This window comes from Chaetura pelagica, unplaced genomic scaffold (assembly GCF_000747805.2).
Source record: "Chaetura pelagica isolate M959 unplaced genomic scaffold, ChaPel_1.0 scaffold255, whole genome shotgun sequence".
In the NCBI taxonomy this organism is placed as follows: domain Eukaryota; kingdom Metazoa; phylum Chordata; class Aves; order Apodiformes; family Apodidae; genus Chaetura; species Chaetura pelagica.
In genome coordinates, this window is record NW_009953311.1 from 369955 (window position 1) to 385025 (window position 15071).

General features: G+C 37.5%; 1 protein-coding gene across 1 annotated transcript in view; it reads left to right on the forward strand.

The window, feature by feature from the left end:
- The window catches only part of ERCC6L2 (excision repair cross-complementation group 6-like 2), a 50218-nt gene that overhangs the window by 13302 nt on the left and 21845 nt on the right, over positions 1-15071 (forward strand). The window contains exons 8-11 of the mRNA XM_009998070.1: positions 1653-1766; positions 3219-3338; positions 7242-7313; positions 8471-8616. Coding sequence (XP_009996372.1) covers positions 1653-1766; positions 3219-3338; positions 7242-7313; positions 8471-8616 — 452 coding nt within the window. The remainder of the gene's footprint in view (positions 1-1652; positions 1767-3218; positions 3339-7241; positions 7314-8470; positions 8617-15071) is intronic.

The following is a 15071-nucleotide window of genomic DNA, read 5'->3' on the forward strand; positions in this document are numbered from 1 at the left end:
TGGTGGTCAGTGCAGAAGCTACAAGTCAGAGGCATCCTGGACCCAGCAGGCTCTGTGGGCTTTGCTTGTGTTACAGCTGCAGTTGGATTGTCTTTCATTGCTGCTAGGTATGTGCTTTGCTTTGCTTCCTTGAATGGAGACCTGGCAGTAGCTGTAGAGCACAAGCAGAGCTTCATGCATGAGTAACAGCTCTGTAGATTTCTTCTATGCATCTGGACTTTGTTAACACTTGATTAGTCTACCTTTGTATTTTCTTTGTATCACTCAGTAGGCTTAAGGTAAGCTTGTGTCTTTCACATGTAGAAGCATGTCTCATACTTGCTTCTTCCTATTTTCTTTCCGGCCTGTTTTGAGTCTTGTATAGTGGGGTTTTTTCCAGATTATGTGGCTTATTCAGGCTTCTGCATATTTCTTTTAAAACAATCCCTCTGTCAGCCTGTTTAATATTCCATGGATGCTAGTGTTAGTTCTTTGCAGGCTTCTGATTCTTATGATGTTTTGCAGGAAAAAGTAAAATGCTGTTGAAGTTAATTCATAAAGGGATGTGCAGGCCTGCAGATACTTAAGTCTTCATATGGGTTGTCTTATTCCAAGGTTAACCATGAAATGTAGTAACTTTAGAAGAGAGAGGAAAATAAATATTGATAAAATCTGCCAATAACCATAACTAGAAGTATATCTGATGCTATTACTGCTGCTTTTGTATTGTCAAATGTTTGAAGTTGTTTGAATTACATTACTTGAGATGTTTATAAAACTTCATAAATTTCTGCTCTAGAGAAAAGATAGCAGTTTTAGGTTAAGATGTCATTCAGGCAGCTCTGGTTTGATTTGTATTTAAATAAGTTTTAAAGTTACTGACTTTTTTCCTACCAAGGAGTTCTTGGTTATCCTAGTAATTTCTGTAGATACAGAATAGACTCATAGAATTATTAATATTGGAAGGGACCCTAAAGGTCATCACGTTCCAACTCCCCTGTCACGAGCAGGGAACCCTACAACTAGATCAGATTGTACAAAATCTTGTCCAGCCTGGCCTTAAAAACCACCAGGGATGGGGCATCAACAACCTCCCTGTCCAACCCTTTCCAGGTCCTCACCACCCTTATAGTGAAGAATGTCTTCCTAATCTCTAACCTAATTCTCCCCTCTCTCAGCTTAAAACCCTTACTGCTTGTCTTATCACTGTCTTCTCTGATGAAAAGCCCCTCCCCAGCTTTCCTGTAGGCTCTTTTCAAGTACTGGAAGACCACTATAAGGTCTCTGTGGAGCCTTCTCTTCTCTATGCTGAACAGCCCCAACTCTCTGAGCCTGTATCATAGCAGAGGTGCTCCAGGCCTTTGATCATCTTGGTGACCCTTCTCTAATGGCAGGTATCATGCCATCTGAAATGCTTAGTGAACTGTAAAGATAGCTGTGGGTTTTTTCCCTTATTGAGAAGATGTTTTCTATCAACAGGACCTCAAAGCAGAAGAAAAAAAACCTTGCTTTGTTTTTTTTTAGAAATACAGTATGCATGACTTTGGGATCAATTATAGTACTATTTTAAATTGCTAATGCATTAAACCTTATAGGAATAGCAATTATTTTAGGTTATTTCTTACTTCAGGAGTATTTGTTTGCAGACTTTTCTTTTTTCTTCTTTTTGGTAGGTAAATGCTCATGGTGAAACGATTAAGTCACTGTGCTTCAGTTACCTGACAATTCTACAAAAGGTTGCAAATCATGCTGCACTGCTGCAAATGGACAACACTAGCAAACAGCAAGTTAGTTTCAGAAGTTACTTAAAAATACTGGTGGAAAATGGGATGAAAACCCATGAATGAAAATTGCTGCTGGTCTCCTTTTTAAGTCTTAACTAAGTGTAATTAAGATATTCTGCCTTTTTTTTTTTTCCTCTTCAATAATTCAGAATATAGCCCTTGTTTAATAGAGATGTTACACAACAGTATCTTCATTTAGTTGATGCATATCTGAAACTTAGTTTTATAGAAACATTGGAAAACTATATTGGGAAGAGTAACTTTTAGTGATTTCTAATAATGTTCTTTCTGTTCCATTTATGACTAGTTCCTAGTAAGATGAATATCTTTGTGCAAATAAATATTATTAAATCAGATTGGATTTCTTAGTATTTTAATATTCAGAGCTGAGATTCTTTAAATAATGAGAAACTTGTTATTAGAAAATGATCAAAGAGAGAATAGTATCAGTTTATTTTGTTACTGTGGCTAGAATTCTACAAGACCCATAAAGGGCAGGGTTTTTAGAAATATTTGTATGTGATCTTTAAGATCAAAAAATGAGCAGAGGGATTTAGAGGTGTTGCCTCTTTCTCTCAGAAGCCACAAGGGAACTGAAATGAGAAAATCCTATCTAATTTTGGCAAGTTTATACGATTAAAGCAGTTTTGCATTTTGTTAAATGTTACTGTTAATGTCCAGGGCTTACATGCAGTAAATACCCAAATGTTTTAAGTGTTCTGGTGGGGTTTTTTTATATTGTGTATATGTTTTTTGTTGTAATAGATTTGAGAGTTTGAAATAACATTTTGCAAGTACTCCAAAAACCTGCTGAAGAAATAGAAATTTTAATCATTTCTTACTTTTAATACTAAAGTCCATCACAGGTCCTATTTTTAGGTGAGAGCGGTTATTTTCTGCTCCTCTGGAAGGGCAGACTTAAAGTGTGTGGTCACTTTCAAGTTCAGAGATACCCACATTCTAGCAGTGGAGCTTTAATGTGGCTGTTGAACAGTTTCAAGGCATTTCCCATATTGTTTTTTGTCATATTAGTGGATCAATATGTAATTCTTATATTGGCTTACCATGCCAGAGAGTCAAGAGAAGTCATGGTGCATGACTGTTGGGTAATGGAATCCTCAAGCCAACAGAGTTCTTGAGACTCTCAGTTCTGGCCAGTTCTTTTGCAGTCTTGACCCAGGACAATAGTGTTGGGTATCTCTTACTGTAGTAACTGGAATCCATTGTTTCAGACTAGGGTTCTCTTTTTTTTAAGAAAAAATGAAGTGAACTAAATCAGGTAGATGTTTTATCTAGCACTTCTGTAGTGAACTGAATGAAAACACCTAAGTCTTTCTGCTTGAGTTACTTCAGCAGATTACTTGTTTTAGGCTATTTAACTCCTTGTATGGCTTACTGGCATTCTGGTGTAGGTCTAATTTTAACACCTATTCAGACTTCCCACTTTTCTTCCAGGAAGCACATATCAAACGGGTGTGCAGCGAGGTATTTTCCAGTTTTCCAGATTTTGCACAGTTAAGCAAAAATGCTGCCTTTGAAGCAATCTCTGATCCAAAGTACAGTGGAAAAATGAAGGTAAACCTCTTCTTTAGAGAAAAAAATAAGTATTCATAATATATCTGCATATGGATATAAGAAAACTTAAACTTAATTGTTGCTTTTTTAAATAATTCTGATTGTGATGGTGGTACTATAGCAGATATCTCCTATCTTGGATTAGGGTACCTCTGGGCAAAGGCTGGGTAAGAGTGATCTGTGGTGCTAAGGTATCCTTAGGTGTTAGCGTAACATATTTAGTGATGGTCATGGAAGTGACCCTTGCAGTCAAGGACGTTGGTGTCATAATATTAATGACAGATAGTTCCACAAAACTTTTGACTCAGTGGTGGCCAGAAGTGTTTGGAGAAGGAAAGGACAGCAAAACAAAACCCTTATGAACTTAATGATTTGTGTACACATAAAATAGTTTGAGTTTTAAAGGTAATTTTAAAGGACATTTAAAGGTCATCTAGTCCAAACCCCAAGTAGAGTGAAATGAGAAATACATAGTTAAAACACTTCCGTCACTGTGTGATGATCTACTAGCGTGGTGATTACTTCTGTTGTGGTTTCTTTTATTGTTGGTGAATCATGTAATGTTCATCTTCATTCTATCTTGCTGCTTTCCTGGTCATACTTTTTAATTTTTGACCTCTTTAGTTGGTTATCAGTTTGTGCTGATCAATATTCATGTATTTCAAGGTATTTATATAGATTGTAGATAACTGGGGGGAAAAAACAACCCAAGACAAGAAATTCTCACAATTCCCCAAAACCCTCATAATCAATAAGCACATATTCATGAAGATCCTTGGTGTGGAGAATTTCTATTTTTAAAACAAAGTACAATGTATACCATGGGAAACTGCATTTTAAAACCCAGCTATGTGTTTTTGAAGTCATATTTATATTGAAGAATATTTCTTTAGTATGTTTGGTAGATGAAAGATAAATGCAAGACAGATTTCTGTAGAAAAGTAAGAAAGAAAATTTTTAGAAGTGCTGTAATTCTTTTGCAGAACACTTCAGTATTTTCACCTTTGAAAAAGTCAGATCAGACACTAAACTGCGTTAGGAGTACAAAGCAATATCAACCTTTCTTTCCTCCAGCATAAAATAAGATGATTATGAGGGGTTCTGCTTGTCTGATTTATTACTTTTGGAATTACAGAATAGAAGCATTTTCAGATGCTGTATTTAGGACAGCCCTGTAGATTTGTAGAATATCTTCCCACTGTTCATGATCTCAGGTTTTCTATACATGGTGATTTATTTTAGAAATCTATAATGTTTATTTCAGTCCATTGCAAACATGGATAGAATTATTGAAAGAATGGCTTACTTTGAGGGAACTTGGTCTGCTTTCTTTTCTAACGGGAACTTGAATTTTGTGCAGTACAGAAATACATCTTAGTAAAAACAGAATGTTCTAAACTTTCTGGTGATGTATTTTAGTGATACACTTAGCATATTTTGAACATTTTGAACATAAATGAGACATAATAGTAAAATAGCCTTGACTCACTGTAATAGTTTACATTTTCGGTTCTATAAATGAATTCTGGAAACTCATTTCAATACTCTGTAACTTTCATCTGGTAGTGTAACCTGAATAGGTATTATTTAGTCCTTCAAATTAAAATTTAGCAGAGGCTACTCAGAAATTTTGGCACATGAGATTATTCATTTGTAGATGAGTGGCAAAGAGAAAGTTTGTGGTGTTTACTCAAATTTATTCAGGACAGGGGAAAGGCCAGGGTTTTTTGAAGTTCATTAGCAAAGTTACTGTAGTTCTTCGGGGGGTGGTGGGGGGTGTGTGTTGAAAATCTTAACCTGTCTGCTAAAATACCTTCTTGCTAAAATACCTTGTTCTGCCTTATGTGGAAACCACCCTTTTCCCGTCATGAATTTAGAAAGTGGAAACCTGCAAAGTAAGAGCAAATGATTCCATTGTTTTTTAAACACTAGAGTTGGAGATTGGAGTTACAAGGGACTGCTTGGAAAAGAAGTGGAGAACAATGAGGGTAGCTTTAAAAGCCTGCACTGTTTCTCATAATTACTCTGATTATTTCTACAGTTTTGTTAAAATTCTGGCTTTGAGATATTCTATAGCTTTCTAAGTGAAAAGGACTGTTAAACATCTTGGCACTTGAAATAACTTTTTTAACGTAAGGGTATAATGTTTCCACAGACATCCATTTGTGGAGTTTTGGAATACTACACTTAATTATTTTGTCTGTTAGGAATAACTGTTTTGGGTTGATTTATTTATTTTGCCTGGCATATTATCACTATTTCAATACAAAAATGGAAGTCTATCAGAGCACCTTGTAATGACTAGTAACTTCCACTATTAGACATAGCTGACGCAGGCGTGGTTTTGAAGACTTAGAAACACTCTAGGCTAGCTTGGACATCTGTATACAAACCGGGTATTCTCAGATGTGAGAGGTGAAATTTCTGCACAGTCCAACAGCTCCCAATGTGTAGCAATGAGGAGATACGCATTTAAATCTGTGTGGACTCTTTATGAGGGGGCATGTTACTTTTGCTTGAGTATGATTGAGCATTTCTTTTTCAGACTCAAACTTTCAGGGTAATACTCTGGTGTGCAAGCTTATAATTTATTGATCTTTGGTGCAAAACCATTAATTACTTTTCCTTGTTCATCAGAGCTGTTCTTTATTGCAAAATACCTAAAATCCCAATGGGTGTGACATTGGTCTGTCTTATTTAAACAGAATGCGGGGATTTGTTTGTGTACTCTCCAATAGGAAATTAATTATTTGACTTGTACTTCAGTCATAAAGACAATAATACTATAGCCAAAGTCCTTCTAGTTTAAAAGCAGTTTACTCTTTTTCTTCTGTTTCTTGATATGGCTAAGTCAAATGCAAAAGTAAGTAATTTAGCTCTTGTTAAACTACCTGATGTGGATTTTTTTCCCCAGTAACTCCTGTTTTATGTGTTGCTGTGCAATGAAATTGGGCAAAAATTACCTTGTTCATACCTTTTTTACTTGTAACTGGCTGGCTAATCTATATATAAGGGCTTATAAGTGAAGTGATATTACTATTTTATATTTTAGATATTATCCAGAACTGTAAACATAATGCAAACATTATTTGGTTGTCAAGGATTTGTTAGGCATTTTGTGAAATCAGTGTTGATTAACAGTTTATGTATTTATCACTGAATAAATATAATTTTAAAATATTTATTCCTCAATGAGAGGAAGCTACAGATACGGTACAGAAAATTCTGCTTTCCCCTTTATATATTGCTTCTGCATGATACTCCAGAGCTTCCATTGCCAGATGTGGACATGCTTCTTTTGAAAATAACAGTATCACTGTTATATCCAAAGCTCTGGATTATTTGCTTCCCTGCCAGAAGAACATTGTGTGTGGGCGGTTATTTTCATTTCAAGGTCTGTGCAGAGTCTGGGAAGCTGGATCGTACTGTAAACAAAGCAACAGATGAGATTGTGAGCAGAGATGGACATACATTTCACTGGTTATTTTAAGAACACAAGTTCCAAGAAGTTCTGAACTCAGATACAGCACAGAAAACTTGAACAGACCTTCCTGTTTTTTTGGGATTTGTGTGCATTTGCTAAATGCAAAAATTCACAAGCTGAGCTGGTGCATGCAGTGAGTAATGTTTTGTTGCAGTCTGTGCACTGACACATAGCTTTTCAATGTACCTGTTAGTAGTATGATTACCTTTTTGTAGAAGGATTTCTGTATAGTTTACTGAAAAATGCATAGGTTTGGCTTCTGTATTACTTTAACACATTCGTTATGACAGTAGTGGGTTTTGTTGTGCCTCTGGCTTTGCAAACAGTAAAGTGAAGCCCAATCAAAGGCTGAAAACACAAGTAAGTGTATGTGAGATTACCTGTAGGTAAAATCTCTGTTTTCTGTGGTTCATTTACAGGTCCTTCAGCAGCTTTTAAATCACTTTAGAAAAAACAAGGATAAAATTCTTCTCTTCTCTTTTTCCACAAAGGTGAGCTTTTTATGATTTTTATCAATTAACTGCCGCAGCAAGTTTCAAGCTTAGAGCATTGAGGTGACAGCTGTCAACCACATCTCCTTTCTCTCCTTACTGCGAAAAGTAATAAGGCCTGTGTGCCATACTCCAGAACCATGTTGAAACCTTATCTAATGGTAAAAATGGCGATGGTAAACCAAATGTTTCACTCCACTGCCTTCCTTAGAGCTTTTTAAAATGTTTTACTTCAGATGTAGATAGCTTATGCTGAGTCCAGCTTTTATGTCTTGAAAAAATACAAAATGGCAAAATACAGCTGAGGTATTGTATGACATTTGTGTTAGCACTGAAAGTAGGTACATTTCCTCTATTCTACTGGGTGTTAAATCATTACCAGTGATGAAACATCAGCCTTGAGACTTGTTACACCAGTTGGTTTGAACTGAAACAATGTTGTATGGGAGGAAGAAGTGTAGACACACTTTGCTTTCAAGTGGTTTGCTCCTTGATTTTCTTATTAGGGAATAACATGTTTCTTGAAATAGTGCAAACTGTAATATAGGTTTCTTTTTTAAAATATTCCAAATGATAGTGTTAAAAAATAATAGCAGGAATTCAGTGTCTTAAATAGTTAATAATTTTGTAGCTTTAAAGCAAACTGCAGATTTAATATTTGGATGTAGTAAAATACTTATGTGTCTCTCAGGCTGTGCTTCAGAGTTTTCAAGACCGCACTGACTGCTGTTTACTGCAGTCTCTGTCACTGTCCCTTTGAACTCTGGCAGCACATACCAGCCTGGTTCTCTGTTTGGACTCTGGTGCTCATTTGTCATACTTCAGGTCATTGTAACTTGCTAAAACTGTAGGGAATTATATAAGTTGCCTGCCTGCTTATTGGGTTGAACTGACTCAGCATCACTTAGAGGTGGGCCAGGCAGGCAGGGTTTGAGGATTGAGTGAGACCACAGCAGGCCAACATTAGTCACCTTGAGTGCTGTTGAATCACTGCTAAAGAGTGCCAATGATACTGATTTCCTCTGATTTTCAGTGCTTGGTCTTTTGAAAATGTATTTGAGAAACATGGTCTTTATCATTATGTTTAATCAAAAAGATAATGGTAAGCACTTGATGCTCTTTTTAATTATTTTTTTAAATTTTATTTTTCAACCTAGTTGCTAGATGTGCTGGAACAATACTGTATGGCATCTGGGCTAGATTACCGAAGACTTGATGGAAATACAAAATCAGAAGATAGGATCAGAATTGTAAGAGAGTTCAACAGCATTCAAGAGATTAACATATGTCTTGTATCTACAATGTAAGAAAACTTTTAGTCTGTTTCACTCTGCCTTTCTAGTGTATCGTAAATAGGTTACTCTGCATTTTACTTGAGAATCTTGTAAGGGATTACCTTTTTGAGAAAGTGAGTTGTTCTCTTGACTGTTAGTAAACACTCAATGCTGTGGACAAAAGCTTCGTAAAATAACTGAAGACTTCCTTCCTTCCCCTCTCTTACGCTTTGAGAATTGCCAAGATCTGTAACAAACTGGTCCTCTGAATTCTAGTTTTAAATTTCCACTTGCTGTAGGAGTGAGGAAATGTGTTAAACTGAAAAATTATCCCTTGGTGTAACTGTAATTTATTAACCATGTTAATTAGCTTATGTCTTCTGAAAGTACTTTAAGCAATCCTTTTACAAATGTATTTGCCTACCAGATCTGCTTATAAACTCATGAAGGATAGTGAATTATTTTGAAGTAGAGCAATATGTTAAAATTAATGAAAATATTATTACGATTATTTTATCTTCCTTTTTTTAAATATTATTTTAAGTTCTAGTTAGTTCCATGTTTTGTCTTAGATGAAGTTTGTTACCAGACAAGGGCATAAAGTGAACAAAGGGAAACTTGAATCTTTCTAATCAGAGGAAGACTCAGTGAAACTCAGTGAAACATGCAAATATGCTCTTGTGTGGTCACTTTGGTCCTTCTGTATTGAAAGTGCATCTTGGAGTTAGTTAGGAGGACCAAACTACCTCTGTTGAATTAGAAGATAAATGTAATGTTAAAGACTTCTGCAAGTGCTTGTAAGAACTGTCTTCAGATATTCTCTGGTGCATGTACGCAGTGTTGTGAAAATATTTGTATTGCTGATCATGCACATTTGTTTGTAATCTCTATCAGCTGTGGAACCTGGCCATCAGCTTTCCTAAGAAGACCATCATCTGTCCCTGTGCTATGTTACTGGAGACAGCAGGGAAATACTGTATCACTAGCATTGGGAAAGACTCTCTAGTTGTGCTTCTATAAGTCTAGATTAGTTGCATAATTACAACTGTTTCAGATATATTAATTTACACAGAAATAAAAAGAAGGTCAGGTAAACAGAGATGGACTTTCTCTTTTTTACTGTTAAAACCTGTGAATATGGATTGGTGATCTTTCCATGCTGGCTGGTGATGCTGGAAATGAGAATCTTGATTTTGTTGTTAGGCTGTTCAATAATGAAATTGCAGTCAATATAACCAATGTTTACTAAGAAAAACAGGAGGTGCAATTCTTTGCTTAGTTTATCACAGATAACAAAAAGTAATCTTTTTGCTTACTTGATATACAGCAGTGGAAGCAGCTTCAATTTTGTAAGAATTTGGAGATCAGAAAGTCCACTCTAATCTACAAGAGGTTCATACTTCCTGTTACTCAGATGTGAGGCATTAGTACTTCACAGTAAATTCTTTATTTCTCAACACACATAGTAAACTGACAGAATTGGGTTGTGCTCTTCTGTCTGTACTTTCTTGTGAAGTTTTTGGCAGTCTGTTCTGTGTTGTCAGTTTGTACATGTTCTGAAACTCCCATTTCTCAGAAAGCCAAATACTGATTTTTGCTGAAAATACTTTCACAGTCTTTTGGCTTAGAGAATGCATTCTGCCAAGGATGAATTCCCCACATAGTGATCTTAAGTCTGCTGTTACATTCCACTGGCAGTGGAAACATACAGCTTTAAACAGGAAGCTCCAATCTATAAATGAGTCTGTTACAGTGCAGACAATGGTGGTGACTTCAGTGTTAAATTTGCAGCATTCCTGTTACAGTCAATTTTTTTTATACTGGCCATATGTTATTGCTGCCTGGAGTTGCCTAGATATTTCCCATAGACATTTGGAAATCCTGATTTTAATTGGTTGGTGAGTTGAATTTGAGAAATGGGGCCTCAAACAATAAGGTAAAAAAAAATAAAAATAAAAATCGGTATTTATATAGCTTTAACCTCTAGTTTTTCCATCAATGTTGGTATGAAACATAATCATATAGCTATCCATAGCACTTTCATGAACAGCTATGAGTGATATAGTCACATGGATAAATATATTTTATGAGTTTTTCAAGAAAATATTATTTCTTCAGAGCTTGTAAATTCCATCAAACAAGTAGGTATAGATTGTGAATTTCAGCCTTGAGCTTAATAGAAAAATAAGTATCAATCTCTTGGAACTTCTAAGCCTCACAAAGTAAATTCTGGTTCAGATTACTGCAGTTCTATGCTAGTGTTGCTGGAAAAAGATATGAGTTTGTGGAAGAAAGGAAGGGGATTTTTGGTCATGCTTAGAAACATGAAAATAATTACTCAAGTTGATATTACTTGTTAGGAAAATGTGGAAGCTTGCAGCTCCATTGATGCTGCTTAGCCTGAGGAAGGGGAACTGCATGTATTTCAATACTGAAATCTACACAGTTCCATTGCAGTGGTCTGGAAAAAGTAAGAGCAGCAAGTGTTCCCACCTTTGAAGCAAAATCACTATTCTCTGATTTCCACACTACTCTTTCTTTAGTTTAATTCTTTCAGAGCAATAGAAATGAAAGTCTTTCTGCTCCTCAGTTTTCTTTATTGTGTAAAGAGAAGTGCTTAGTTGATGATGACAGCTACAGAAATTTGCACAGGTTTTGTAGTGAAAGGTTACATATGCTCTTCTATTCTACCTTCAGTGTTCTCAGGTACTTTCCATTATGGGACTGCTGTTAATCACTTCATAGATTTTCAGGGCTTCAGAGTTTGTAGGGGGGTGAGTGTTGGCCTTTTCTTCCAAGTGAATAGTGACAGAACCAGAGGAAATGATCTGAAGTTGCAGCAGGGAAGGTTTAGATGGGACATTAGGAAGAATTTCTTTACTGAAAGTGTGATCAGGCACTGGAACCGCCTGCCTGAGTCACCATCCTTGAATGCATTCAAGAAACATGTAGATGTGGAACTTCAGGTCATGATCCAGTGGCCAAGACTGTATATTTTGTGTTTGTGGGTTTTGTTGTTTGTTGGTTTGGGGGTTTTTTTGGGTGGGCTGGGTTTTGTTGTTGCAGTTTGGTTATTTGGTTTGTTTTTTTGGTTTTTTTTTCATGGTTGACGGTGGTCTCAGAGGTCCTTTCCAGTCATAACTATTGTGTGATTCTATGATTCACAACTGTGTGTAAGTAATTTTCAAAGTGCATATGATCACATTCAGAGAGCTCTCAGCCGCAAGATCTCACAGAGACAGACAATCACAGAATCACCAAGGGTAGAAAAGACCTTTAAGATCATCAAATCCAACCTATGAGCTAACACCACCACACTGGCTAGAATATGACACTTAGTGCCACATCCAGTGTTTCCTTGAACACATCTGAGGATGGTGCCTCCACCACTTCCTTTGGAAGTCCATTCCAATGTCTAATCACCCTTACCGTGAGGAAGTGCTTCCTAATGTCCAACCTAAACCTCCCCTGGAGCAGCTTAAGGCCATACTCTCTTGTCTTGTTGCTACTTGCCTGGGAGAAGAGCCCAGCCCCCACCTGACTACAGCCTTCCTTCAGGTGGTTGAAGAGAGTGAGAAGGTCCCCCTGAGTCTTCTCTTCTCCAGGCTAAACAACCCCAGCTCCCTCAGCCTATCCCTATAAGACTTTCCCTCTAGTCCCTTCACCAGCCTTGTTGCTCTCCTCTGGACCTGCTCCAGCACCTCAATGTCCTTCTTGAAGTGAGAGGTCCAGAACTGGGCACAGTACTCGAGGTGAGGCCTCACCAGTGCTGAGTACAGGGGGAGAATTACATCCCTACTCCTGCTGGCCACACTATTCCTGACAAAAGCCAGGATGCCATACCTGGGCACACTGCTGGGTCATGTTCAACTGGTTGTCAACGAGCACTCCCAGGTCCCTCTCTGCTGGGCTGCTCTCCAGCCACTCTTCCCCCAGCATGTAGTGTTGCACAAGGTTGTGACCAAAGTGCAGGACCCAGCACCTGGCCTTGTTGAATCTCATACAATTGGCCTTGGCCCATCAATCCAACCTGTCTGTGAAATACGTTTAAGAAACCACTAACAGGAGAAGTAACGTAATTGTACCACAGTTTGGGAAGAGTTGTTGGCTGAAATAGCCCAGAGCAACTGAGCCTGATGCTGACAGCTATTGCTGGCTTCTCCAGGATGATGCTATAGGAGACTGTGTCAAAGGCCTTGCTGAAGTTGACACAGACCATATCCACTGGGCAGGTCACCCAGTCATAGGAGAAGATGAGATCGGTCAGGCAGGACTTTCCTTTCTTAAACCCATGTTGGCTGGACCTGATCCCCTGGTTGTCTTCTACATGCTGCTTGATGGCACACTCAGGGTGATCTGTTCCATGATCTTGCCAGGCACCGAGGTCAGGCTGACAGACCTATAGTTCCCCAGATCCTCCTTCCAGCCCTTGTTGTGGCTGGGGGAACAACGGCCAAACCCCGGGCAACTGGGGGCTCCCGCCAGGACCAGTGATAAATGGTGGAGAGTGGCTTGGCCAGTTCTTCTGCCAGCTTCCTCAGCACCCTAGGATGAATCCCTTCTGGACCTATGGACTTGTTGGCATCTAAGTGGCACAGCAGGTCCCTAACTACTTCCTCCTGGATCACAGGTCAAAAACTTAACCTCAGTAAACAAAACTACATAGATTTCATGGAAATGTTCTTAGTGTGATACTGTTTTGTAACATCTGAACAATGGAGTATTAAGTTGTCAGTGACAGCATATAAAAATAAGCCATTCATGTAACACAGCAGCTTCAAACAAGTTCAAATTTTGAACACTGTTGTTTGTAACAGAACTGTTACAAGGCATTTCATTCAAGGCTCTTCATTTGAGCTGCATTTTACTAATTTGCACAGACCATCTTGCAAGAATGACTTCAATCTCTGGTTAAAATGATATTTGAAATGGAAAATATTCTTTACAGTGCACAAACTACTGTGTTCATTCTGCCCATGGAAGATACAGGAGCCATTCTTTTTCTGTTTTGAAGTATCTGAATTTTTTTTTGTGAAAATATTGAAAGTTGAAATCTTTATGAAGTTAAGTATCCTGTTTAGTTAATTTTTCATAGCCTGTTTTCCTGACTCTAAGGCTTTGCAGTGAGGTTTAATTAATATTTCAGTTCCAAATAATGCATTTTTAAATGAGAAAGCTTTTGAAAAAAAATGTTGACTTATATTTCATTCTGACTGTGGGTTTTGGTAAGATGAGAGGCTGAGTTCTGTCCTCACTAAAAAGAAATTACCAGCATTCTAAAATACAGCAAGGTATTCTGAAAAATACAAAGACTTGTATTTCAAACTTTAAGAGTGCTCATCCTCTGGAAACCTCCGTTCCCACATCCTCTCGCTTTCCAGGTTTAACTAGTCCAACACTACACCACACCTGGAAGAAGCTATAACTATATTTACATTAGCAAGGATTCCATGAAGACCAAGAGGTGCTGGGGCTCCATAAGCTTTTGGTTTCTGTCTCCATTTAGTCACATCCCTGGAAACTACCTTTTGTACTGCTTTAAACAAGCAGGATATAAGTTCATCTTTTAAAACCAGGTGCTTGGTAAATTAAATGGGATTGACTTTTTCAATTTTGTGGTACTGTGTTCAGAAAAAAGAACACTCTTGAAATGAGTCCTGTCAATGTAAAGAATTGTTTCCATAGTTAATAATAGTATTCATCATGTGCTTATATAGGAACCTGTCTTGTCTTGTAGGAATATTGGTTTAGACAGTTGTAAGTAATGTTTGCTTGTTTTGCAGCTGAACGAGAAGTCGTATTTTCCTCACTTTTGTTCCTATCCAATCATCCAGTTTTGCGTATGCCAAACTCCAAGTAACTGAGTAGTTTTATTAGATTCAGTAAGGGCATGAGTTAGCTACTTGAGGTTAAGTGTATGCTTGAATTCTTTTCAGTCTTGCAGGCTTTGCCCAAAAACATAGTAGAGCTGTTTAAGACAATATAAGTGGTACTCCTCTGTCTGCTTATTCCCACAGGAGACAATTTTCTTACAGTGACTTTTTTTCCTTGTAATGATAGGTATGAATGTTGCTGGTAAGCAGCTATGTAATCAACTGTCCTTTAAACAGTTGACTTACGTACTGTACAAATATACTTGTGACAGTTGTAAATTCTTATGGATGTGTCTCACCCTGGACCGTGACCATTTTAGTGGAAGCTGCATAGCATTATTGTCAAGATGTTTTGCTTCTGTAACTGGCATAAGAGTGGTTATGAACTTCGATATAGTCATTTGGGGTGCTGGCCCGTGTGGGACTCGATGGACATGAAGTAGTAATCAAAGACTTTTACTAAGTAAGGTGACAGCAGTTGGTTTTGTCTCAGCTAGTCATACTGTTTGTAATCACCTTGCTACTTAAGAGATATGGCTGCATTTTACAGCAGTGGTTATTTAAGTATTTAGTGCTTATTAACACAACAGTAGCAAAAAGCGGTACCCCAC